Consider the following 27,912-nt stretch of genomic DNA (forward strand, 5'->3'; position numbering starts at 1 on the left):
CCAATGCTCTGAGTATGAGTTCTATCGTAAGTCGTAACACACCGATAAGTGATGTGGATATTCGCACAAGAAGATAAATTAGGTAACTTCCCGCACCCGTGGTTTTCCCGCATGGAAAATAGTGGGGCGAGTCTTCGTGGATTGAACTATCTATACCGCTGGCGGTATGGGCTATGCCTGCTGGACGCTCAGCGCAAGAAATTTTAATTTTCACCGTTTTACTCATAAGCATTTGTATTATTAACTACTCGTAAGTTTGATAAATAAAATAACTTTTTAAGAAGAAATAGTATGCTTTTATTAATTCTATCCTCAGTTATCTGTGTGGTTAAGACATGGCCGTAGCTAGAGAGTGGCGTGGTGGGGCAATTGCCCTACCTCAAAATACCAATCCCATCCTTAAGAATGCCATCAATTTATATTCATTTTTCAAATGATCTTAATTTTATATTAATTATAGTTTATGCACTACACATATTTTAATTTTTTAATAATTTTAATATGTTCGAACTGATGTTTTATATGGGTCCCCTGACCTGCAATAAAATGATTTTATTTTTATTTATTTATATGATAAAACCATTGATTTGTTAACTATCAGTGGATAAAACTATGTAAACTCTTTGTTCATGCTACATCGTGGTTCGTCACAATCATTTAGGTACGTTTTGCATCGGTGTAAATTTTCCCTATGTGCCCTATAGAATAGAATAGAATGTTTTTTTATTCATATAAACTTTTTACAAGTGTTTATGAATAGTCAGGTAGTTTTAATTTACCACATGGTTCGGAATGCCGTTCCTACCGAGAAGAAACAGCAAGAAACTCGGCGGTTGCTCTTTTTAATTTATTAATTAAATAGAAACGATGATAGCGTTGTGTAAGACATGGCCGTACCTAGGGGGTGGCATTGTGGGGCAATGTAACCTTAAGGTGACGCAGTACACTCGATCGAAATTGGCGACGCACGTGGGTGACTTTTCACCTAACATTGTATGAGAAAGGTGAGAGGCACGGTGATTTTCACCGAAATCAAGCGCGCGAAAAGGGAAAGTGTTTTTGAAAATAAATACTCGTGTATGTTTGTACTAAACTCAACTCTGGCCATGGCCCTGCAATCCTGTGGCCCTACCGCGGTTGTTTGACAGCTACAATGTCACGTTCGCAATCACCTCTGATTGGTTAACGCTCGCTCACTATTGGCTACAATGCATTGTTGCAACAAGAATCGCACAAATTCAGCCAATCAGAACAATTGAGTTTTTTTTTTTTTTTAGAAGGAATATTAGCCATGTTAAATGACTATTATTCCCCTTTCCTCTCCAACTAAGCGTGAAGCTTGTGCTAGGAGTAGGTACGACAATAGTGCAACGGGCGGGGTTTGAACCATCGACCTTTCGGTTTTCAGTCCACACCTTTACCCGTAGAGCTATTGAGGCTCTAGATCCATGGTCGTCAAACTGCGGCCCCCTGGCCGCATGTTTGACGACCATACCCGCAGCATACCAAATAATTTTACAAAAAATACTAATTATACCTACGATTAAGTATCGTAATCAACATTTTTTAAAAAATATCGCAATCGCCTTCCAGTCATTTAAAAGACACCATGAGGATTTCACGTAGTCCCAAAGACGCGAACATAGCAGAAATTGTAAAAAAAAATGCAACATCATAATTCGTGAATTGTAATTTTTTTTATTTATTACTTAAGTGCCTAAGAATTGGTCAAAGAATTAGTTTGGCCATCCAAAGGGGTAATGCTGCCAGCATCTTGGGTACAATGCCTCGTTGCGGTGGTCTCGACGAGGTTTTAGATTTAATTTAATTTATTTTAGTTTTAATTTAATGTTTTTTTTTTTTAATTTAAGTTTATTAATAGTTTACTTGTTAACCATTGATAATAAAAGTGCCTAACTACCTTAAAATAAAATGTGTTTTTCTTTGTACCTAACCAAAATCTCAAATAAACATTTTTGTTTCTATTTACCTACATTCACTTGCACCCGCGCGCGTTGCTAGTTTTCACATAGGTACAATTCACAAGTGTACGGGCCTCAGTACTATCTCACATTGTCCTATGTGGCCCTTGACCAAAAAAGTGTGACGACCACTGCTCTAGATTGTAATAATGATTGATGCAGGTTTTAGACAATCGCCCAGCAGGTTATGTGCGTTTTGACTAATTAACGGTGAAGGAAACCTGCATGCCTGAGAGTTCTCTATGTTCTCAAAGGTGTGTGAAGTCTGCCAATCCGCATTGGGTCAGCAAACTATGGCCTGAACCCTCCTCACTCTTAGAGGAGACCCATACTCAGTGGGCCAGTAATGGGTCGATCATGATGATGATGATGATCAGATTAATTTTAGTTTAGGGTCAGGAGTAAGGAGAGTTTTAAGATAAAACACATATTGGCTATAATATACACGTTTCTTATTTATTAACTTACAACCTTTAGCAGATACCTTGTGATATACAAACGAACAAATTCACTGCTATTACAATAATTATACATAAGTGGCGCTTAACATTAAAGTCCGTTCCGGTTATATGGGGGTCGACACACACTTGTCCGTATCGTCGTGAAGTGAAAAAAAATAGCAATAAAAAAAACAACTTTTGACATGTTATCCAAAATATTTACACACAAGGTTCTCTTTAGCCTTTATCAGTTTTACTAATAAAAGTTGCACACTGCTTTTTCATGATTTATACACATAACAGTCATACATTCAACGTGTATAAGCCATTTTTATTAGTAAACGTGTATATTATGTATTAAAGTAATTGCTTAAATATATGAAACTTTTAAAGACACAAGGTGTCATGTTATTTAAATTCCACCTTTCCATCTACATACTAAATGAGAAAACCGGTTTCTCATTGCGTTTCTACACGTGTATTGTGAAAACATTTTTTTTTTTGTTTATCATCATAAAAATAATGATACGTCGTACACAAAAGCGCCGTGAGACGATTAGGTTGCGATTTTTCGCGGACAAGTGTGTCTGGACCCAATACTAAGTTTTTGTCGTAATATTTAGTCACAATAAATTTTTTATTGTTTTGTCACACAACATACATTTATTTTCGTCACATTTTAGAACAAGTTATGTCCATTTAGAAAACATGCACAGCATATAAGTTTTCTTAAGTTATATTATAATTTTCAAAAAGACTAACACAACCTCCAAATTGACAGGTCTACATCCTAGTGCTATCCTTTTTTGCAGGGAGCATTATGAAAGGGGCAGCAATACATTTAGATCTGTCATTTTAGAGATTTAGTGCAACAAAATTAGTCGCATTATTCATGTTTCAAACCAGACTTAAAGATCTACGCACATTACACAGACTCGACGCCGACTCTACTCACAATAAACATACACAGCACAGCAACACAAAGTGATGTACATCGGCCTTTAGAATGACATCTCGGTCACTCATACCTACGAGTATATGACGTTTTGTCGGTCTCAACAACAGGGACAACGCTCTACAAATCTGCTATCCCTTCTAAAGGTCGATGTACATTACTTTCGGCCGCGTACTGTACCTTACGGTGGAATTTTCAACATTGAAGTATGTAATTGAAGTGTATGACGCGTGAACAACGCGCCCTTTTCTTTCAATTAAATTTTAAATTTTTTTTAAATTTTAAATTTATATTTCCACCGTAAGGAACACTGTATGCGCTACATATTCCCATGCTTTTTTTAAAATAAAAATAGTGATCACTTAATGTGAACCTGACGTTAAGTGATTACCGCCGCCCATGAACATTTGCAACACCAGGGGAACCGCCAATGCGTTGCCTGCCTTTACTATAAAGTCGAGTTAGAGTAGAGTCGGCGTCGAGTCTGTGTTATGTGCGAAGATCTTAATATTCCATTTTCCCCGCTCAGCGCAAAATTATAGAAAATTCGCATCAAAAGGAATTGAAAAAACCAAATAAAGTCTAGTGCCGAATAAGAACTACGGCAGCATAGAAAAGAAAATGGAAAAAAAAGAGAGCAAAGAATAAAAGAAATAGTTACAGTACTACCACATTTATAAGTTACGACGATGTACCTGTGCAGAAACCTTTTTTTTTAATGGCGCGAAAATATCTCAGCCGATCACAGCGCGTCCCACCGCTAGACAAGACTCTATTGGCACTTTAATGACATTGACAGGGGGGCGCTGTTGGAGAACAAAGGCTTAGAATGTTCAAACAAGAACAAAGGGGACACTTGACGGCAACGTTAGTTCCGATTTTCGCCACGCGCCAAGATAGCCTTGTCGCGTACCCGCCATGTTTTGTACGCGCGAATTATGAGCGAGATAGCGCGAGTTATGAGCGAGATAGCACGAGTCTCTGTTGTTCTTGTATTTGTAATCTTAACGTCAAGCAATAGGGTCTGTATTTCAATGGTGTATATTCGGTTTTAGTTGGCGTTTTTATGTCTATATAGTTTACTTATACTTGACAATAGAAACTATTATTATTACAGTTCTTGCATTTCACGAAGGCGAGGGGCTCATGCTTGTGTGTAAGTCATATCTGTATAAGTAAGGTACAGTAACCGCCGTACTCAGAGTCGCTAATCGTTACTTAAGATTGAGTTAAAACGAGACAGATTTATGTGAGAGATATAGCTCTGTCTCGTTTTAACTCAACTTAAGTAACGATTAAGCGACTCTGAGTACGGCTGTTAATGTGTGCGTTTGCGAGCACCTGCTCGCGACTGATTGGTCCGACGTGCACGCACACTTACGCAATGCCCGTGTATACGACGTAACCACAAGTAAAGTTCACTCGCCTTCGTGAATTGCAAGAACTGTACTATAAAAGTGGTAGTAATGTAAGAGTACGGGTTTAGATCACGCACTGATATAAAATATTTTGTATGTATGTGAAAGATTTGGAATAATTTTAGAAGTGAAATCTCTGGAATGAGTCCATGTTGTCTCGTTCGGTCGCGCACAGGGGAGGCAGGGTCTGGATGCTGTGAGAAGGATTATATATGCTGGATTCTGTAAAATCAAAATCAAAAATCTTATTTAAGGTGGTTCGATACATCCGGCCGCGAAAATTCAAATTTTAGTTAGTTTTTCGAAAATAGTAGACTAATCATACATCGAAAGCTTATGGTAATGAGTTTTGCGGGCATAACACTTATACATCTAGATGATTTTCCAAAGAAACTTTGGTCAAAAATACTCATTTACTTCATATTTATTCCTGAAAGATAATTTTCTGAATTTTCCCATATTTGGACAAACTTGGTCTACTTTTAGTAAGAAATATATTGATTTGCTCGGTAATGGAACCTGGGACCAAATAAAAAAAACTTACCTAGTGGTAGTTGTGGTGGGGAAGCGGCTCCACTGCCGCAGGCTGACTCGCCAGTCATGGAACTGACTGACGACTGCATGCCTGAACAGACAATTTTTAATTTTATTATTCTACCAGATTTTTTTATTATCTTAATTTTTTTACAGGGCTTTTATAAAATATGTATATGTATATGACAACATACCCGGCTGTACTCACGTGTTTAGTCGACGTTAGCCCGACTAGTTTCGAACCCATCCGGGGTCCTTTTTCACAGGGACTCGCGGTTGAGACTGCCTGCTCAACCGCGACGCGTGTGTGAACTGAGTCTCTGTGAAAAATGACCCCGGACGGGTTCGAAACTAGTCGGGCTAACGTCGACTAAACACGTGAGTACAGCCGGGTATGAGATATGTATAATGGAAATCACTCACGATAGTGTAAACGCTCATATAGATTTTAGATCTTCACCTGCTAGTCAGTAGGGCGTGAACTCGCTGTTGTGTGTGTGTGCGTCGGGCCAGCTGTGCGTCTGTGCGTGCGCGTGCGGCCGCGAGAACAGCGACGTGTCACCCGGACACGGCTGCCCCTCCTGCGATAGTGGAAACACACATGAAATGGGTACATTTCTTGCATTTCACGAGGGCGAGAGGCTCTGCATTAGTGTGAATGCTACATCCGTACACAGTACACGAGCACATGGAACAATACCTGCGCGAGCTCGCACTCGCATCGTAGGTCAGATGCGACTATTTAACTACCAGGACCTATACACATCTATGTTTCTTATTAATAATTCTTAATACCAACAAGAGACTCACCTGTCCCTTATAAAACTTGGAGTCCGTCACATAATGTATAGTAACTTCACTATTTAACTTCGAACCAGCTCGCAACCGTTGAAAGTATGGCAGCTGGTCCCCATTTGACATGAAACTATGTGTGTCCTCCATTTTCCCACAACTCTGGCTCATTTCCGGCTTATCATTGAACAGAGCATTCCGAAATACATTCCGGCTTTCCTGTCCAAACGGGGTATACAACCTTTCCTCTTCAATCTTCAATGGAGTCCCTATAGGTTCAGGTCGTATAGGATTAGCAAATAAGGAGTCGTTTTCATAATTCCGATTATGATCTGGACGGGTTCCTATAGGATTTGGGGATACCACTTTGGGATTTTGACTGTTTTGATCATAGAATTCTGGACTTAAGAAACTCTTTTGTTGGTTATCATCAGGGGTTTTGAAGAGGGAGTACCCTTCGTCATTCTTTTGGGTGAACGAAGCCAGATTCATTATACGGTTTTGGAGCTCCAAATCTGCGTTTTTTGGGTTCGTTTGGGACGGGTCCATTACAAATTGTGGGTTGTAAACGTTTGGGTTCACGTAGTTGTACTGCGGTTGGGTGTAAACTGGGTTGATGGGTGGGGTCTGGTTTCGGATACCCATAAGGTTTTGTTGATGCATCATAGACATTAGGGGGTTTCGGATTGTGTACATTCCATTGGATGTAGGGGTTATCGTTGCTTGGCAAGGCGCTGGGGGCATGGGTATGGGGTCCGGGATTCGAATCTCGGACTTTTTCTGTGGAGGGGCGTTGGTTATTTGGACTGGGGGGAGGTTAGGATGGAACATGGGATTGCGCAGGGTAACCATTTTGGCCCCTTCTTGTTTCTGCTCAGTTTCGGCTGCCTTCTTGGCTTTTTTCTTAGCCTTTTTGGATTTGCCTGGTACTTGGGGCTGTGCCTCCGGTATCACTATTGTTTTTGGGTTTTCTGGAACTAAGAAAAAAATATTTTATCTAACAGGCATTTAGCACATATGTACATCTAAATATATAAAAGGATTGACTGACTGACTGATCTATCAACGCACAGCTCAAACTACTGAACGGATTGGGCTGAAATTTGGCATACATATAGCTATTATGACAAAAACAGACAAACTAAAAATAATAATCATCCTCACCATTGACCCCGTGGTTGTGCGTGGAGAACATCATGAGTGAGGGGTCCGCGTTGATGACGGGCGGGGGGCGCGGCACCGGCGTTGGGACCGACTCCAGCTGGTTGTGCTTCCACAGGGGCTGCAATAACAATTGTGTGAGAGTATGAGTGATAGAGACAACGCTCTACGATGCCGAAATCTCGTTCTAAAGGTCGATGTACAACATTTTTGGCCGGCTACTGTTCAGCGTGTTGCCAGTAATGACATATGGATGCGAGACATGGGCGCTAACTATGGGCCTCATAAGAAAGCTCAGAGTCACTCAGCGATCTATGTGCGGAGTTTCTCTACGTGATCAATGAAAAAATGAGGAGATCCGTAGGAGAACTAGAGTAACCGACATAGCTCAACGGGTTGCGAAGCTGAAGTGGCAATGGGCAGGGCACATAGTTCGTACAACCGATAGACGTTGGGGTCCCAAGGTGCTGGAATGGCGACCTCGCACCGGAAGACGCAGTGTTGGAAGACCCCCCACTAGGTGGACGGACGACATCAGACGAGTCGCAGGGAGTCGCTGGATGGCGGCGGCGTAAGACCGTGGCGTGTGGAAGTCCCTACAAGAGACCTATGTCCAGCAGTGGACGTCTATCGGTTGATGATGATGAGTACGCTTGACCGAAATTGGCGGCGCACGCGTTTGTTTGCTATTCACCTAACATTGTATGAGAAAGGTGAGAGGCAAGATGATTTTCATCGAAATCAAACGCGCGAAAAGGGTTTAGGAAAAGTATTTTTGAGAAAAAAAAAAAACTAAATGTATGTTTGCAAAGTAAAGATATTTCAACTGATATAGTATACGCCAAAGTTTAATAAATTTGTTTGCTAGCATAACGTAAATATATCTTGTTATAGTTTGCTTGTCACTGTGTTCATCTTACTTATAATTTTGTATCTAACTGTGAAACCTACTATTAGCTTCTCGTCACTTAATTTTAAGATTTATAATAGATTTAAGCTGTTGGTTTTCTTAATAAAATAAAAATTAAAACAAAAATAAAAAATGAAAATAAATAAATCTAAAGTTCAATTGTTTTATAATTTTCACACTCCTAATTTTACTTGTTTACGCCCAAAGTTGTCATAAATTTAGTGTTAAAATGTATAAGTCCCGCAAATTGCTAATGTGCGTGGCCGCCATTTTAGTGACGTCAACACTAGACTGAAGTTCCGAGCTGACGGTATATTTTTATTTCGGCTGACGTGAAAATTACGTCATTTCCATGTTAATAAGACATGGTTCCAGCGCAATAGCAATTTGCGGGACTTATAACATGAAGTGTATCTTGTGGACTTGTGGACGATCCCAAACTAACCGGCTCGTTGGAAAGCCTGGAGCACCGCAGAGACGTTAGCTCTCTATGCGTGTTCTATCGCATGTATAATGGGGAGTGCTCTGAAGAGCTTTTTGACCTCATTCCACCCTCTTTTTTCTACAACCGCACCGCGCGCCACCGTAAGGAATTTCACCCTCACCATCTGGGTGTCTGGTGCACTTCGACCGTCCGCTGCGCCAGATCCTTCTTTCCACGCACATGCAAACTGTGGAACCAACTCCCATCGGCGGTGTTCCCACTAGATTATAACATGGGGTTATTCAAGGGGCGGACCAACAAATTCCTAAAAGGCCGGCAACGCATCGGCGGCTCCTCTGGTGCTGCAAATGTTCATGGGCGGCGGTAATCACTTAACATCAGGTGACCCGCCTGCTCGTTTGCTCGCTATATCTATTAAAAAAAAAGTGTATATCCACAAAAGTACTCACAACAGATTTAATGACAGGCGGTTCTTTCTTCTCGCTGGGCTGAACCCGAGTCAAGGTTATGCCGGGAGGAAGCTTCAGATCTGCTACCTGGAATAAATAAAAAAAATTATATACTTCCACTACAATACTAAAGTCTGTCTGTCTGTCTGCTACTTTGATAAGTAGTACTTAATTTATGACTACTATGGAACTACAATTTCGGTATATGAAAAAAAAATAAGTGCACAGAATCCATACTAATATTTTAGCGTTTAAACTACCGCGAGTGATTTCCATTATAAATAAAAATCAAACCCGCGCAGTCAAAAACCGCGGCGCGTGCGCGAACCGACTCCCTTGAAAAAGGACCCCGGATGGGTTCGAAACTAGTCGGGCTAACGGCGACTTAACACGTGAGTACAGCCGGGACAGATATTATTCATACTAATATTATAAATCTGAAACTGAAGGTGTGTCTGTTTTTAACCTCTTCCCCGACTTTGACATTTGGTACAAATGTAGCTTGCATCCCAGGAACCGATATGGGCTACTTTTTATCCCGGGATTTACAAGATATCCCATTTTAAAAAAAAAAACTACGCGGGCGAAATCACGGGCATCATCATCTAGACGGACGAACGTACAGACTTGCGCATCTAAATATATAAAAGGAAAGGTGACTGACTGACTGACTGATCTATCAACGCACAGCTCAAACTACTGGATCGGGGTAAAATTTGGCATGCAGATAGCTATTATGACGTAGGTATCCGCTAAGAAAGGATATTTGAAAATTCAACCACTAAGGGGGGGTGAAATAGGGGTTTTAAATTTGTGTAGTCCACGGGGACGAAGTCGCCAGCATAAGCTAGTAATATTATAAATCTGGATGTGTGTCTGTTTGTTCACTTCAATTCTCAATTATTGGGTTTTAGATGGTGCATACTGGGCGTGTCTGTTTGTTATCATTTTCCCATCCGTTTAACTGACTTTGACGTGTGGCACAGATATAGGACCTTTGATCTAGGGAAATACAAGAATTTCCACGGATGAAATCACGGGCATCATCATCTAGACGGACAGACTTGCCCATTTATAATATTAGTATGTACACTTGCCTGAACGCCGCAACTTAGTTGTTCCATGATGCTACACGACGCCGGCTTTTCAGGCTCGTTGGAACACGGGTTCTGTTAACATTGAAAAGTTTTAATTTTTTATTATTATTCAGAAGTTAGCCCTAAATTCAGACTGTTTAAAAGAGCTAGACTAAAGTACTGTGTAACCGCGTATGAGATAGCGATAGCACGACGTAACGATGAATAACACGACAATTACCATTGTTTGGTAGTCAATATTTGTATAAACAGTTCAACAACATTTGTATTAAATGTTTTGTATGTGAAAACAAGTAAATAACTAATGAAAAATACAACGAGGCCACGAATTCTCAAAGTTTGTTTTGCAACTAAAGTTGTACTCCTTGAAAAAAATCGGTTACACGATAAGAGATAAAAATAGGTTAGCTGCGTCTCTGTTTATCACAATTAGTAACTTTATCTGTGCTCTCTTTTTAGTGTGAATGAGAAAGCAAACGTTACCATACCCCTTTGGTTTCTGCACGGCATCGTATCGGAACGCTAAATTGCTTGGCGACACGTCTTTGCCGGTAGGGTGGTAACTAGCCATGGCCGAAGCCTCCCAAGAGACTAGACCAAAGAAAATTTAGAAATCACAAAACTCTAAATTTCCGCTGCCGGGAGTCAAACCCGGGACCACCCGCTAATAGGGCCACAGCGTTCACCGCTGCGCCAGGGAGGTCGTAAAATTACCTTTAATTTTTTTTTTTAAGTGAGATAGCGAGTCAACGAGCAGGCGGGTCACCTGATGTTAAGTGATTACCGCCGCCCATAAACATTTGCAGCACCAGAGGAATTGCCGATGCGTTGCCGGCCTTTCAGGAATTTGTTGGTCCGGCCCTTGTTGCCCCCATGTTGTAATCTAGTGGGAACACCACTGATGGGAATTTCACTAAATCACACCCACCCTCCTTTTTTTTGGATTTAGGTTTTCAAATATCCTGTGGGAATTCAATTCTCAGAGATAAAAGTAGCCTATGTCTGTCTCCAAGATGCAAGCTATTTCAGTTCCAAATTTCGTCAAAATCGGTAGAGCGGCGAAAAGATAACAAACAGATACACACACTTTCGCTTTTATAATATTTGTATGAACATGGATTACCTATGACGGAAGGGTATAAGTCCCGCAAATTGCTATTGCGCTGGAACCATGTCTCATTAACATCGAAATGACGTCATTCTGACGTTAACCGAAATAAAAATATACCATCAGCTCGAAACTTGTCTAGTGCTGACGTCCCTATAATGGCGACCACGCGCATTAGCAATTTGCGGGACTTAAAGCCAACATGTGTTATTTCTTGTTCGATGGTACGGAACCCTTCGTGTGCGAGTCCGACTCGCACTTGACAGATTTTTTAATTCTCTTATTTTTAGGGCATAACTCAAAAACTACTTTTTCGGGGTTAGTCCCTTAGCAAAAGGATTTTTTTATTCAGATACAAGTTAGCCCATGACGGCAATCTCACCTGGTGGTAAGTGACGATGCAGTCTAAGATGGAAGTGGGCTAACCTGGAAGGAATATGGGAGTATTTTTTTTTAATAAACCCATGCCCCTTTGGTTGCTACACGACATCGTACCGGAACGCCAAACTCGCTTATGCCCCTTTGGTTTCTATCCGGCATCGTACCGGAACTCAAAACTCGCTTAGCGGCATGGCGTTGTCGGTAGGGTGGTAACTAGCCACGGCCGAAGCCTCTCACCAAACCAGACCAGAAACTTAGAAATTATAAAATTCCAAATCCCTGCCAGGAATCGAGTCCGGGACCTCCCACTAATAAGACCACAGCGTTTATCACTAACCGCCGTACTCAGAGTCGCTAATCGTTACTTAAGATTGAGTTAAAACGAGACAGATTTATGTGAGTGATATAGCTCTGTCTCGTTTTACCTAACTTTAGGAAAGATTAAGCTACTCTGAGTACGGCTGTACGGAGTCAAAACACCACTAACCTTTTTACTAACAACTTCTATCGTAGTATCAGCAGTGATGTTAATGACTTGCTGTTTCTGTGTGTTGTTGTCCTTCTTTTTGTCCTTTTTGTTGTTTTGTTGCGTTTGTTGTTGCGGTTGTTGTTGTGTTGTCTTCGTCTTAGCCGTTGTTGCTGTTGACAAAACAACAATATCATAGTAGTTGTACAACTTACTATTTTATTTACTACTAGCTGAAGCTAGGTTTTTTTTTTTTAATTCAGATACAAATTAATGATTGCAATCTCACCACCAAGTGATGATGCAGATGAACCCAAACTCACGCTTGGCCAAAAAATTGACTATACCAAAATTGTTTTTCAGTTTTCACAAATAAAGACCTAAAGTTTCCTAACACAGTTTCCCTGTATCTCCCTATGGTTTTGGATTTCCCCATACTGTCCCAAAAAAACATACTGTATATATACATAACATATAATAATATTTTTTTGCATTTCTTACCAGTCTTGTCCACTTTATTTTCCTTTCCTTTCTTTTCTTCTTTTTTCACCTCTTTCTTGTCTTCTTTCTTCTGTTCCTTTTTCTCTTTCTTTAGTTCTTTTTTGTCTTTTTTCGTGTTCTCAGTTTGAAGCGGTTCCGATTTCTTGTCTCTTTTCATGTTCTCAGTATGGAGCGGTTCCGATTTCTTGTCTTTTTTACTCTTCGCTGCCTCTTGGGCCTGTTGTTGCTCTTTTCTTCTTTCTTCTTCTTCTGCCTGTAAGAGAAAGAGAAATACGTTTTATTACACATAAGCTTATGCTCGCAACTTCGTCCCCCCTAACCCCTATTTCACCGCCTTAGGGGTTTAATTTCCAAAAATCCTTTGTTAGCGGACGCCTACGTCAGAATCTACGTAGCTACCTGCATGCCAAATTTCAGCCCGATCCGTCCAGTAGTTTGAGCTGTGCGTTGATAGATCAGTCAGTCATTCAATCCTTTTATATATGTCGGAGAACAAGGGGGATGGCCGACATCAGAAGGTAGTAATTTCAATTACAATCATTGTAATACTCACTTATCACACATGAAAACCACTAGCGTAACGTAACATAGGTAAACCTAACCCTACCTAGCGACCGGCTCCACCATGTCCCCATACCGGCCCCAGACCAACCAGCTAACCTAGCACACCACAATTAGTCCAATTAACATCAATTACAACAATCACGTTTGTCTAATACAAATTGGAACGATACAAAAGGACTCACCCGATAAACAACCTGTCTAGATCGCCAAAACACACTCACCGCAACCTTTTACAACCTAGTAGTATAACCGCAAACAACTGAAACCACATTAGGTCACAACGACAATGATAATAACAAAACCTACAGTACGACACACATAGTATCCACTGAGAAGCGACTCTGGCCAAAGCCAAACGAATAATGTCTCGTGACACTCCGCCTGGGGGTGAGCCCTAGGGCTCGAAGAAATAATTCGAGAGGTCGGGGGGCAACGTCCTCCTAAGGGCGCCTCCTGTGAGGCTCGGACCACGGCTTAGGATGACGTTGGGATGGGTGGAGTTGTCGGTTTTGTTGGTTAGTCCGTACGCCCCCGAGGCCGTGGCGTGAGCCCACGTCCGGGTGACGTTAGAAATCGGGGACCTCGTCTTCGCCGGCGAAGACGCTGTGATGAGGTTGAATTGTGTAGCCCTACGAGATAGGGTGCATTGTCGGTCATGATTTGATCGTCGGGGTCGTTAAGGACGTGCTTAGGGCGTCTTTTATCTGGGGGGTCGTTTCGGTCAGGGGTGTAAGTCGCTGCCTCAACTATTAGGGGGTTGGGGTGTCTAATGGCTTTCTCAAAATAATTTTTGGAAAGCTGTTTAAAGTAATGAGCTATTGTCGGGAGTTGGAGGTCTCTGTGGAGGTCCACGTTGCGCATGTACCACGGGGAGCCAGTGGCCGTACGCATAAACTTATTCTGTAGGACTTGGAGAGGTTTGAGAGAGGAGGGCGGCAGGTGTGCAAATGCAACACAGGCATAAGACATTATTGGGCGGATGCACGTTTTGTATAGCGTGACTTTATGTCGAAGTGACATTTTGCTCTTTGCGCAAATCATGGGGTAAAGACGGGAGAGCACATACGCTGCGTTCTTGCGGACTCTACGAATGTGCGCGGCGAAGCTCATCTTGTCATCAAAGGTTACACCCAAGTACTTGGTATTAGTTTGCCAGGGAATGGGGCGGTCGTAAAGAGTTATTTCAGTCTGTCGAAGTTTGTATTGTGATTTCCTTTTGGACTTTTGAAAGAGCACTGCTGCGCTTTTCTCCGGGTTAACCTCTATCCTCCAAAGGCGGAACCAGTGGCCTAGGCTACTGACTGCCTTTTGGAGTCGAGCTTTAACGTTCCGGTAGTTTAAGTCGGAGCTGTATAGAGCGGTGTCATCCGCGAACTGGGCTATATGAACATGAGGGGATCTGGGAATGTCGCTGGTGTACAGCGCGTACAAAAGTGGCGAGAGCAGGGAGCCCTGAGGGACTCCTGCTCGAAGAGGTCTTGGGGAGGATAGGGTTCCATCCAGACGGTAGCGGAAAGTTCGATTGGTGAGAAATTCTCGTAGTAAACGTACGAGTCTTTCGGGCACGCCTAGATGGTAAAGCTTGTAGATCAAGCCGGCGTGCCACACCTTGTCGAAGGCTTTGGCTACATCGAAGAAGAGGGCTCCCGTTGGGATACCTCTCGTTTTGAATCGGTTGAAACCGAGAAGGATGTGCTCCGTGAGGCGGTGCACTTGATGAACACATGAGTGTCTGGTTCGAAAGCCAAATTGCTCGTCGTTGAGGAGGTTTTTCTCCTCTACGACGGACCTAAGTCGGTTAAGGATGACTTTCTCATACACCTTGCCAAGGGTGTTGAGCAAACTAATGGGGCGGTAGCTAGTAGGGAGGTTCCTAGGTTTCCCTGGCTTGGGGATGCCTATAACGGTAGCTTCTTTCCACCTGTCGGGGAAGGAGCATCCCGCCATGAGGGTGTTGAAAATGACAACCAGGAGGTTGATTAATACGTCGGGGAGTAACTTTAGAGTTTTGTTATTAATAGAGTCGGGGCCTGGGGCTTTTTTGGCGTGAAATTCTTTGATAATTTGACGAACTTCGCCGCTATTCGTCGGGAGGATTGGATCGCCACCTGGGGCGGAAGAGAAGATAGATGCTAGTTTGTTTTCGACTAGTTCTATATGGGACTTGTCTACAGAGATGGTGCTCGGGGAGCATTGGGCTTCTAAGCTATCGGCCAAGCATTCGGCCTTATCGACATCTTCAAAGGCGGGCGGTTGATTGGGACGTAAAAGCGGAGGAGTGGCCGAGACAGGGTCGGCTTTGAGAGCTCTCGCCAGGCTGTAGTAGGCTACATGCGATGGCTTGAGCTCACTCAGCTTCCTGTCCCATTGTTCGTCGCGGAGTTCGGCAAGGCGAGCCTTTACCTCCCTCTGGGCTCTCCAGAGTTCTCTCCGGTTGTCGGCGTTAGGACATGCGTCATGGGCTCTACGTTTAGCGTTTTTGATGGTGATGAGCTCTCTGGCGTCGTCCGGCAACTGTCGACGGGTGAAACCGTTCGGCATCTGTCGGGAGCAGGCGCTTAGAGCATCGCGGATATGATTAGTAAGGTGCAGTGAGGCTGCATGCGCTTCATCTAGACTACCTATAATGTCAGGAATTTGAGAGATGTGCACTGAGTCTATAGACTTAAGATGCTCTGAGAGCTTCTTGAAATCAATGACTGTTTTGGTCGGGGGGGCCGCGGTGGGCGGGGGTCCTAGCCGCATTAGGACGGGACGGTGGTCTGAACCTAGCTCGGACAGCACCTCCAAAGGACTCACCTGAAGGGCGATGTTCTTTAGAAGAGCTATATCGAGTATGTCCGGTCTGTCTGTTGAATTGTCGGTCATTGGATAACGAGTCGGTGTGTCAGGGGCTATAACTATGAAGTTAAGATCGGGGCGGTGCGTCAGTCTTTCGAGTTGGCGTCCTCGTGAGTTCGGGGAGCGGCAATTCCAACTTTGATGTTTGGCGTTAAGGTCTCCGGCCACGATAACGGAGTCTCCTAGTGAGAGAAGTGCGCGGATGTCACTTTCTAACAGATCTTTCGAGGGAGAGAGATAAACGGATGCTAGTATGACCGACGGATGGCCAGTCATACTCACCTGACATATGGAAGCTTCCATGTTGGTTAGTTGTGGAGGATCGAGAGGAGTGCAGTGAAGAGCCCTTCTGTAGTATATGGCAGTGCCACCCTTAGCAGTGGCCCTGTCGTTTCTGACTATATTAAAATTAGCAATTCTGGGATTACTTCTACTAGGTTTCAAGAAGGTCTCTTGCAATAGAAGAATGTCGGTTTGATGTGCACATACAAATTCGCGGACTTCGTCCATTTGGTCGATAAGGCCGTTCGCGTTGTAGAACGCGACTACTAAGGAGTGGGGTTTTAATCTACCTTTGGTCGTACTATCCATTATGGGTTGCTTTAAGGTTATTAATGGAGATGAGCAGACCCAAGTGTTGGGTAATAGCTAATTTGGGATCCTTCCTGAAGGTCCGGGCGAAAACTTCCATCTCCACTATATCAATAGAGGCGAGGACAGTTTCGATTAAGTGGAGATTATCCGCAGCGTTAGTCGCCGCGGATGAATGGAGAGAAGGCTCTGCTTGGGGCTGGGGCGTAGGCGCGGAAGCCTTTACCGGGGCTGATTGGGCGGGCTTGGCCGGGGCTGGTTGGGCGGGCTTTGGCGCAGGGGGGTTAGCCCTGGGAAGGGGTTTTTCCCATGCGTTGGTGGCCGGAGCCGGCGCAGGGACGAATTTCTGGGCGGGTTGGGGAGCTGCAGCAGGTTTGCGGCCGGCCGGTTTGACCCTTCGCTTTTGCTCCTTGGGGGCTTTAGGGCATCCGCGATAATTCGCGGTGTGCCCTTGAGACCTGCAAAGAACACAGCTCGGGGGTTCCTCGGTAGGTTGCTTCCTGGGGCAGTCGGAGGTGCCGTGGTCCCCTAGGCACTTTACGCACCTGGGGTGGGCGAAACAATTCCTTGCGGAATGGCCGTACATCTGGCAGCGATGGCACTGGCCCATCCTGCCACGGTTACGGGGGGGCTCTATTTTAAGACCCGTGAGACGACACACCGATGTGATGTTGTTGATTTTCTTACCCGCGGGGGTAAGTTCGAGGGTTACGAGCACCATCTCGTAGGGGGCTTTGGTTCTAGGATGGTACATCCTGTGAACCTCTAGTACTGGCAGCTCCTGGGAAAGGAGGTCTGTCTTTATGTGGTCGGTGTTCAGCTCCTTCGGAAGGCCGCGAATGACTACGCGTAGAACGCGTTCGTCGGGGAGAGCGTAGGTGTGGAACCCTACATTCTCTTGACGGAGAGTCTTGGTGAGAAGGCGATGGTCGCCTGAAGTTGGGCATTGAACTTTGATGCCCACTGCGGTCGAGCGGGCACTCGTGAAGGAGATACCCTGCTGGTCTAAAAGTGGCAGGATACGCTGCCAGCTCAGTTTCTCTCTAATGAAGAGAGGAGGGACTTTTTCCCTTGGCGGTTCCTCCATGGGGGAGTCTTCAGACTCCTCCTCGGAGGTCGCTTGGGAGGTCGTGGGTTGGTTACCGGGCCCTGAAGGGGCTGCAACGCCCACCTTTTTAGGTGGGTTTGCGTGCGACTTTGAGGCCTTCAGCTTTCGCTTCTGGGCCTTCGTCTGCACCGTCATGAATTCCTCTGTTTCAGAGGAGGCTGGGGACGTTTCGGAGTGAGGCTCCTTGGTCGGGATCGGTTTTTGGGCTGAGGGCCCGGCTGGGGTTTTGGAGTGAGGCTCCTTAGTGTCGGTCGGTGTCACGGTCGGGGTGTCGTCCTCCATGGCCGTGGCCGAGGGAGGAGATGCCGGGGGACGGTCGTAGCGCGTAGGCGTCCGACTCGCATGTACCTTAAATTTCTTAAGGTAGTTGGGGTCTCGGGTCGCGAGGTCGGCGATGAGAGCACTCATGTCGACGTCTTTGTAAAATGTCTGGGGGAACTCCGGGCCCTGATGGGGCCCAGGAGCGGGTTGGTCGGGGTGGTTGGGGCCCATAGTGGACCCGGTGGCGCTAAAGGTCCTCCCTGCCAAGGCAGGGAGGTGGGTACCTACGGTGTGGCCCTAATGTGAGTCCCCGCCCTTGGGTGACGGGGGTGTGAACCTATGCTGCGCTTAGACTAGTGTACTCACGGAACCTGGGCTCTAGAACTACACTACACTATACACAACGCAGGAACAATCGAAGCACTGGCAATCCAGGGCACTTGCACTGACACAGGGCGAACTCGCGCGAGAGTCGGAGCGGTACCGAGAGGTAGAGCGCATGAGCGAACGTCCGCACGGGGCGGAAGCCGAGCACGGAATCATCTCGTGACACACTGCGCATCTCATTTTATAATCTCACAATGACGGTGGGGACGATGACGCGATGTTCAATGAGCAAAGTCTTTACAATTAAATGGCGGCGAGCCTACATATATTAAAGACTAGATTACGCCCGCGACTTTATTCAAGTAGGTTAAGGTTTTTAAAAATCCAGTGGATCCAGAAAATACAGTCCATCCTATATTCCAGGACAAAAACAAGCCTAGACTTCTTTTTATCCCGGATGCAAGCTATCTCTGTATCAAAATTTTATCATAGTCAGTTTAACAGATGGGCCGGGCAAAGGTAGCAGACAGACAGACAAACACTTTTTTTTTTTTTTAAAGAATATTAGCCATGTTAAATGACTAATATTCCCCTTTCCCCTCCAACTAAGCGTAAAGTTTGTGCTAGGAGTAGGTACGACAATAGTGCAACGGGCGGGGTTTGAACCGTCGACCTTTCGGTTTTCAGTCCACTCCTTTACCTGTTGAGGTATTGACGCTCAAAACTTATAATAATAGTATGGAAGTATGGATAAATAACTAGCTTATCAGCCTGTCTTTACTTAAATGAAATTTTTGTAAATCCTAAGAGAAAACCTACATGATTTCTAGAACCATGCGAAAGTGTTTGTTTGTTTGTCCTTCAATCACGTCCCAATGGGGCAACAGATTGACGTGAAGTATATAGTTAAAGACCATGTGGGTCATCTATCCACGCAGCCGAAGTCGCAAACATCACCTAGTTATAAGTTAATGCCCTATCGCACGTTGACGGCACTATGTCAGTAACCATCCCGCAAGTGCCAACAACAATTGTACAAAGCTTAAACTCCACCTTACCTGTTGCTTTGCTAATAATTTCCTTTGCTTCTTAGAAAGAGGCTGCTCTTCGACCGGCGCTTCTGGGGCTTGTTGCTTCTCCTTCTTTGCTTCGGTCTTCTGACTTTGTGGCTCTTTTTGCTTCTTCTAGAAATAAAGGTGAAAAGGGTGGTCATAGCATGGCAGTTAGAAAGAAAGAAAGAAAATGCATTTATTTGTTGTTGGTGTCACAGATAAAAACAAAGTACAAATGTAACATTTTCATCTGTGACACCACCAGTTACAGTACGCGACAGAAAGTAATGAACATCGACCTTTAGAAGGAGATAGCAGATTTGTAAAGCGTTGTCCCTGTCATTGAGACCGACAAAACGTCACATAGGTATGAGTGACAGATACAACGCTCTACAAAGCCGAAATGCCGATGCCTAAAATCCGATGTACGTTACTTTCTGCCGCGTAATGTAAGATGGGAGCCTCCTATTCAGGGGGGACCAGAGTTCAATCCCAGGCATGCACTTTTCGTATTTATATGCGTTTTAAGTAATTAAATATCATTTGCTTTAACGATGAAGGAAAACATCGTGAGGAAACCTGAGAGTTCTCCATAATGTTCTCAAAGGTGTGTGAAGTCTACCAATCTGCACATGGCCAGCGTGGTAGACTATGGCCAAACCTACTCACTCTGAAAAGAGACCCGCGGGGTGATTACGTATCTCGCGACAGGCGTAAATCTCGCAATCATTGCTGTCAAACGTCACACGTAAAAGCGGCTACAGAGAGACAGCACCACAAAGCAAAATAAGAAGAAGAAGAGAGACAGCAAATGACTGTCGCATTGCTACTGCTGTCGCGTTGCTGTCGCTCCTGCAACGTTTTACGTAATCAGCCAGCCGTGCTCTGTAGTGGGCAGGTGGCGGTGGGTTGATATGATGATGTCCAGTGGCGTGCAGCTCATAGAAGCATAAACGCACTGCTTACCCTCATTGTAAGAAATCAAATGCTTACTTTTTCACTATAACCTGCCGTAAAACAAGTTCATACCTAAATGCATACCCTGGCTTGAACTCCTGTGCACGCCACTGATGATGTCTTACCTTCTCTTTGGCGGGGCCCTTGGCCAGCTGGTTCATGTGGGCTATTGCCTGTTCCCAGGTCTGTTTCTTCTGACTGTCTGTTTGCTTTTGGTTGGACTGCTCTTCGCATACTTCCACTGCAAATTAATATTATTTTTAGGATTCCGTACCTCAAAAGGAAAATTGAACTCTTATAGGATCGCTTTGTTGTCTGTCTGTCTGTCTGTCAGTCAAGAAACCTACAGGGTACTTCCCGTTGACCTAGAATCATGAAATTTGGTAGGTAGGTAGGTCTTATAGCTGGTATTAGGGGAAAAATCTGAAAACCGTGAATTTGTGGTTACATCACACAAAAAAATTAAATTGTGGTCATGAACTAATAATTAGTATTTTCAATTTTCTAAGTTAGATAACTATATCAAGTGGCGTATCATATGAAAGGCATTTACCTGTTCATTCTAAAACAGATTTTTATTTATTTTTATGCATCATAGTTTTTGATTTATCGTGAAAATGTCGAAAAAATACGACTGTAGTACGGAACCCTCAATGCGCGAGCCTGACTCGCACTTAGCCGGTTTTTTAACACTAAGCCATTTAATGAATCCATACTAATATTATAAATGCGAAAGTGTCTCTGTCTGTCCGTCTGTCTGTCTGCTAGCCTTTCACGGCCCACCCGTTCAACTGTTTTAGACGAAATTTGGTACAGCGATAGCTTGTCCCGGGGAAGGACATTTACATTCGTAAAACCGATAGACGTTGGGGTCCCAAGGTGCTGGAATGGCGACCTCGCACCGGAAGACGCAGTGTTGGAAGACCCCCCACTAGGTGGACGGACGACATCAGACGAGTCGCAGGGAGTAGCTGGATGGCGGCGGCGTGAGACCATGGCGTGTGGAAGTCCCTACAAGAGACCTATGTCCAGCAGTGGACGTCTATCAGTTGATGATGATGACCTTTAAAGTCGGTCCCGGATATGAGTCTCGCCAAGGCAGGGTCAGGTTGTCCGCGCAAAGACAGAGTCACGGCCGAGCCGTTGGCGTGCGAAACGCGCATTGTGCTGCCGTCCGCAAAACCGTCCACTAGGGTCAACAGAAAACATATAGAATAGAATAGAATATTTTATTTTATTTTATTTAACAGGAAAACTTACAGCTAATATGAAAAAATGAATAGGTAAAAACAGAAGAAGATTGAAGCTAATGACAAGTTTTCACAGATAGAATAAACATAAGAAAAACAAAAAAAAACTCGACTGGGGGAGAGAAAATTCAGGGAGAAGTAATAAAAACGAGATCTGGCCAACGAATTTTTTTTTTTTTTTTTTTAAGAATATTAGCCATATTAAATGACTAATATTCCCCTTTCCTCTCCAACTAAGCGTCAGGCTTGTGCTAGGAGTAGGTACCACAATAGTGCAACGGGCGGGTTTTGAACCGTCAACCTCTCGGTTTTCAGTCCACTCCTTTACCGATTGAGCTATTGAGGCTCTAATTTAACTTATTTTATATTCTTATTCAAGTATACTTTTACAAGTGCTTTTGAATCGTCAACTAGTTTAATTTACCACTGGTTCGGAATGTCGTTCCTACCGAGAAGAACTAGCAAGAAACTCGACGGTTGCTCTTTTGAAGTGATCAATTTACAATATTATTATACCATACTGTATAAGCAATTGCTGGCTGTCAATCGTGCTGAAATTTGGCATGCAGATAGCATGCAGAAAGGCAATCCGAACCAGTGGTAGATGCATCCGACTATTCGTAAGCACTTGTAAAAGTTTATACGAATAAAAAAGATTTTCATTTCATATTACGACGTAGGCATCCGCTAAGAAAGTATTTTTGAAAATTCAACCCCTAATGGGGTGAAATAGGGGTTTGAAATTTGTGTAGTCCACGCGGACGAAGTCGCGGGCATAATAGCGAGTAGTTAATTTTTTTTTTCGTGTACCGTAAATGTAGTTACATAGTAGTAACAAATAAAGTTACATTGGAAATAAATAAATAAATAAATAATGCCTTTATTACTGAACTAGCTTATGCTCGCGACTTCGTCCGCGTGGACTACACAAATTTCAAATCCCTATTTCCCCCCCTTAGGAGTTGAATTTTCCAAAATCCTTTCTTAGCGGATGCCTACGTCATAGTAGCTATCTGCATGCCAAATTTCAGTCCGATCAGTCCAGTAGATTGAGCTGTGCGTTGATAGATCAGTCAGTCAGTCAGTCAGTCACCTTTTCCTTTTATATATTTAGAAAGATTTACATTTAAAAATTACATAATTTAAATCTCGCATTTTAGTTCTTTCGGATCAGCGCGTCTTCTGACGCATAGGCCTCCATTGGAAATGCTCATCTCTAAATAGAGATTTCTTCCAGCTTCCCATTCAAGGTTGTGAGTAATTTACATATGTCCGGCGCTTCTTTTGTTTGTTCTCAGGTGGAAGAAGCGCCGGAATAACCAGCTCTTAGCTTTAAGTTGTAATGTGTGGCACAATTGCATAAATAAACGTCTTTTCTTTCTTTCTTTCTTACCGCGGAAGAAGTCGCGGGCACAAGCTAGTGACGGTATAACTCACGCATCATCTGTGTGGTGCGATCGTAGAGTCGCTGTTGCTCGTAGCGCTGATGTTTCATTATCGCTTCCCGCTCCATCTGCAACTGAAATTTATAATTATACTGTAAGCTGTTTTTGCTGTTGCTTGTATTCATGTACACTGTAATATAGCTTATATTTTATAATTTATAAATACATATCAAAAATTGCGGACCGGCAGGAATCGAACCCGCGTCTCCTGGGATCGCGCCCGACGCTCTGACCGTAGCTCAGTGGTCCGAGCGTAGCTAGATACATATCAAAAATTGCGGACCGGCAGGAATCGAACCCGCGTCTCCTGGGATCGCGCCCGACGCTCTGACCGTAGCTCAGTGGTCCGAGCGTAGCTAGATACATATCAAAAATTGCGGACCGGCAGGAATCGAACCCGCGTCTCCTGGGATCGCGCCCGACGCTCTGACCGTAGCTCAGTGGTCCGAGCGTAGCTAGATACATATCAAAAATTGCGGACCGGCAGGAATCGAACCCGCGTCTCCTGGGATCGCGCCCGACGCTCTGACCGTAGCTCAGTGGTCCGAGCGTAGCTAGATACATATCAAAAATTGCGGACCGGCAGGAATCGAACCCGCGTCTCCTGGGATCGCGCCCGACGCTCTGACCGTAGCTCAGTGGTCCGAGCGTAGCTAGATACATATCAAAAATTGCGGACCGGCAGGAATCGAACCCGCGTCTCCTGGGATCGCGCCCGACGCTCTGACCGTAGCTCAGTGGTCCGAGCGTAGCTAGATACATATCAAAAATTGCGGACCGGCAGGAATCGAACCCGCGTCTCCTGGGATCGCGCCCGACGCTCTGACCGTAGCTCAGTGGTCCGAGCGTAGCTAGATACATATCAAAAATTGCGGACCGGCAGGAATCGAACCCGCGTCTCTTAGGATCGCGCCCGACGCTCTGACCGTAGCTCAGTGGTCCGAGCGTAGCTAGATACATATCAAAAATTGCGGACCGGCAGGAATCGAACCCGCGTCTCCTGGGATCGCGCCCGACGCGCTGACCGTAGCTCAGTGGTCCGAGCGTAGCTAGATACATATCAAAAATTGCGGACCGGCAGGAATCGAACCCGCGTCTCCTGGGATCGCGCCCGACGCTCTGACCGTAGCTCAGTGGTCCGAGCGTAGCTAGATACATATCAAAAATTGCGGACCGGCAGGAATCGAACCCGCGTCTCTTAGGATCGCGCCCGACGCTCTGACCGTAGCTCAGTGGTCCGAGCGTAGCTAGATACATATCAAAAATTGCGGACCGGCAGGAATCGAACCCGCGTCTCCTGGGATCGCGCCCGACGCTCTGACCGTAGCTCAGTGGTCCGAGCGTAGCTAGATACATATCAAAAATTGCGGACCGGCAGGAATCGAACCCGCGTCTCCTGGGATCGCGCCCGACGCTCTGACCGTAGCTCAGTGGTCCGAGCGTAGCTAGATACATATCAAAAATTGCGGACCGGCAGGAATCGAACCCGCGTCTCCTGGGATCGCGCCCGACGCTCTGACCGTAGCTCAGTGGTCCGAGCGTAGCTAGATACATATCAAAAATTGCGGACCGGCAGGAATCGAACCCGCGTCTCCTGGGATCGCGCCCGACGCTCTGACCGTAGCTCAGTGGTCCGAGCGTAGCTAGATACATATCAAAAATTGCGGACCGGCAGGAATCGAACCCGCGTCTCCTGGGATCGCGCCCGACGCTCTGACCGTAGCTCAGTGGTCCGAGCGTAGCTAGATACATATCAAAAATTGCGGACCGGCAGGAATCGAACCCGCGTCTCTTAGGATCGCGCCCGACGCTCTGACCGTAGCTCAGTGGTCCGAGCGTAGCTAGATACATATCAAAAATTGCGGACCGGCAGGAATCGAACCCGCGTCTCCTGGGATCGCGCCCGACGCTCTGACCGTAGCTCAGTGGTCCGAGCGTAGCTAGATACATATCAAAAATTGCGGACCGGCAGGAATCGAACCCGCGTCTCCTGGGATCGCGCCCGACGCTCTGACCGTAGCTCAGTGGTCCGAGCGTAGCTAGATACATATCAAAAATTGCGGACCGGCAGGAATCGAACCCGCGTCTCCTGGGATCGCGCCCGACGCTCTGACCGTAGCTCAGTGGTCCGAGCGTAGCTAGATACATATCAAAAATTGCGGACCGGCAGGAATCGAACCCGCGTCTCCTGGGATCGCGCCCGACGCTCTGACCGTAGCTCAGTGGTCCGAGCGTAGCTAGATACATATCAAAAATTGCGGACCGGCAGGAATCGAACCCGCGTCTCCTGAGATCGCGCCCGACGCTCTGACCGTAGCTCAGTGGTCCGAGCGTAGCTAGATACATATCAAAAATTGCGGACCGGCAGGAATCGAACCCGCGTCTCCTGGGATCGCGCCCGACGCTCAGTGGTCCGAGCGTAGCTAGATACATATCAAAAATTGCGGACCGGCAGGAATCGAACCCGCGTCTCCTGGGATCGCGCCCGACGCTCTGACCGTAGCTCAGTGGTCCGAGCGTAGCTAGATACATATCAAAAATTGCGGACCGGCAGGAATCGAACCCGCGTCTCCTGGGATCGCGCCCGACGCTCTGACCGTAGCTCAGTGGTCCGAGCGTAGCTAGATACATATCAAAAATTGCGGACCGGCAGGAATCGAACCCGCGTCTCCTGGGATCGCGCCCGACGCTCTGACCGTAGCTCAGTGGTCCGAGCGTAGCTAGATACATATCAAAAATTGCGGACCGGCAGGAATCGAACCCGCGTCTCCTGGGATCGCGCCCGACGCTCTGACCGTAGCTCAGTGGTCCGAGCGTAGCTAGATACATATCAAAAATTGCGGACCGGCAGGAATCGAACCCGCGTCTCCTGGGATCGCGCCCGACGCTCTGACCGTTAGCTCAGTGGTCCGAGCGTAGCTAGATACATATCAAAAATTGCGGACCGGCCGGAATCGAACCCGCGTCTCCTGGGATCGCGCCCGACGCTCAGTGGTCCGAGCGTAGCTAGATACATATCAAAAATTGCGGACCGGCAGGAATCGAACCCGCGTCTCCTGGGATCGCGCCCGACGCTCTGATCGTAGTGCGTCGTGCGTAGGGGCGTCCCCCCACATCATGTCCCGAATGCCATCTTAACCTGTCGCGGACTATAGCTATCCTCCATTGAAGTTCGGCGAGGAAGCCATTATTTACCTGATGCTGCAACTCGTTCTCCTCATCAGCTTCGGATTTCCCCTGTAAATTCCTGGCTTCGGTCAACTCCCTCTCGCATTCCTTCAACCGCTTGCTGAATTCCGCTACACGGCGTTCTGCCACTTGTAGCTCCTAGAAAATAGTCAGATCAGTCAAGAGCGAATCGGACTCGAACAGGCATGGGTTCCGTGCCGTAGTACCGTAGTACAAGAAATTTTTTTTTAATTTACTAGATGATGCCCGCGACTTTGTCCGCGTGGATTTTGTTTTTTAAAATTCCGTGGGAACTCTTTGATTTTCCGGAATAAATGGCGCCGTCCTATTATCATCGCTCGCGCGATGATGCGATGCGATTTCATCGTGCGATGAAATACAATATGAACGCATCGCATGATCGCGCAATCTTCAATAGGACATTCAGTAGAACACAGTTTGTTTGAACGCACGGGACGCGCGATCATTTTCGTCGGACGCACGCTTCATCGCACAAGCGATGACAATAAGACGGCGCCTATGTCACTCTCCAGGTCTTTAACTGTACCCATGCAAAAAATCACGTCGATCCATTGCTCTGTTGCGACGTGATTAAAGGACAAACCAACATACAAACACACTTTCGCATTTTTAATAAGGGTACTGATTTGCATAGCGGACATTTTCAATTTTCTATTAAAGAAAAAGAAAGAAAAGAAAGAAAAGACGTTTATTTATACAAATTGTGCCACACATCACAACTTAAAGCTAAGAGCTGGTTATTCCGGCGCTTCTTCCACCTGAGAACAAGCAAAAGAAGCGCCGGAACAAACTGTCATATTGTGTGGCACAACCCGAAAAAAGGGTCCCAGCTCAGCATTATGCTGTATGCCTTGTTGCACAAGAACATACTTATTATACTATTACACTTTGTTGTTATAGCAGCAATACAACAACAAACAAAAACACTGAAAATTTCAACTCTTTACCTATTACAGTTCATGAGATACAGACAGACGGGCGGACGGACAGCGGAGGCTTAGTAACAGGGTCCCGTGGGCACCCTTCAGGTACGGAACTCTAAAAAGCATTACTCTCACTACATTTGTGCGGAAAGTGACTTATATCACCGCTGACAATGTTGTTGAGAGGAGACCCGCGGGGTGATTACGTAAAACGTTGCAGGAGCGACAGCAACGCGACAGCAGTAGCAATGCGACAGTTCATTTGCTGTCTCTCTTCTTTTTATTTGACATTTGACAGCAATGATCGCGAGATTCACGCATGTCGCAAGCCTGTCACGAGATACGTAACTGTAGGGGACTTGCTGACGCTAGCGTTCGCCACATGGCTTATTTGTAGAACCTAGGGCGGTCAGCAGTGGCGTGCAGGTCATAAAGGCATAAATGCACTGCTTACCCCAGTTGTAATAGCTCAATGCATATTTTTCATTAGGACCTGCATGTAAACAGCCTACCTAACTAATGCCTACCCTGGCTTCGAACACTGTGCACGCCACTGGCGGTCAGTCAGTTGTATCCCAACCGCCGCGTATACTGGACCATCGTAGTTTACCTTTTAATTGTGTTGTAACTTTTAACTAAAGAAATTATTAAATTTGTAACTTATTGGGGTAACTTGGTGTGTTATTTACCCGATAGACAGACAGAGGACACGGCGATACAGATTGGTAAGAGATATCATAATTA

At 45.3% G+C, this 27,912-nt stretch overlaps 1 protein-coding gene across 6 annotated transcripts in view; it reads right to left on the reverse strand.

Moving 5' to 3' along the window:
- Nucleotides 1–2,412: 2,412 nt before the first annotated feature.
- LOC117995137 (uncharacterized) overlaps nt 2,413–27,912 on the reverse strand; it is a 56,910-nt gene continuing 31,410 nt past the window's right edge. For 3 of the 6 annotated variants that reach the window (XM_069508466.1, XM_069508465.1, XM_069508463.1), the window contains exons 33-46: nt 26,231–26,362; nt 23,028–23,109; nt 21,404–21,529; nt 20,466–20,581; nt 19,390–19,515; nt 12,640–12,892; nt 12,160–12,311; nt 10,184–10,255; nt 9,087–9,173; nt 7,286–7,403; nt 6,140–7,098; nt 5,790–5,910; nt 5,340–5,420; nt 2,413–5,017 (exon numbers count right to left, since the gene is read on the reverse strand). In XM_069508466.1, coding sequence (XP_069364567.1) covers nt 5,797–5,910; nt 6,140–7,098; nt 7,286–7,403; nt 9,087–9,173; nt 10,184–10,255; nt 12,160–12,311; nt 12,640–12,892; nt 19,390–19,515; nt 20,466–20,581; nt 21,404–21,529; nt 23,028–23,109; nt 26,231–26,362 — 2,337 coding nt within the window. In that variant the 3' untranslated portion in view covers nt 2,413–5,017; nt 5,340–5,420; nt 5,790–5,796. Of the gene's footprint in view, nt 5,018–5,339; nt 5,421–5,789; nt 5,911–6,139; nt 7,099–7,285; nt 7,404–9,086; nt 9,174–10,179; nt 10,256–12,159; nt 12,312–12,639; nt 12,893–19,389; nt 19,516–20,465; nt 20,582–21,403; nt 21,530–23,027; nt 23,110–26,230; nt 26,363–27,912 lie in introns of all 6 variants that reach the window. The other 3 variants (XM_069508464.1, XM_069508468.1, XM_069508467.1) reach the window with 3 other exon arrangements.

Source organism: Maniola hyperantus, chromosome 28 (assembly GCF_902806685.2).
Source record: "Maniola hyperantus chromosome 28, iAphHyp1.2, whole genome shotgun sequence".
NCBI classification, from domain to species: Eukaryota; Metazoa; Arthropoda; class Insecta; order Lepidoptera; family Nymphalidae; genus Maniola; species Maniola hyperantus.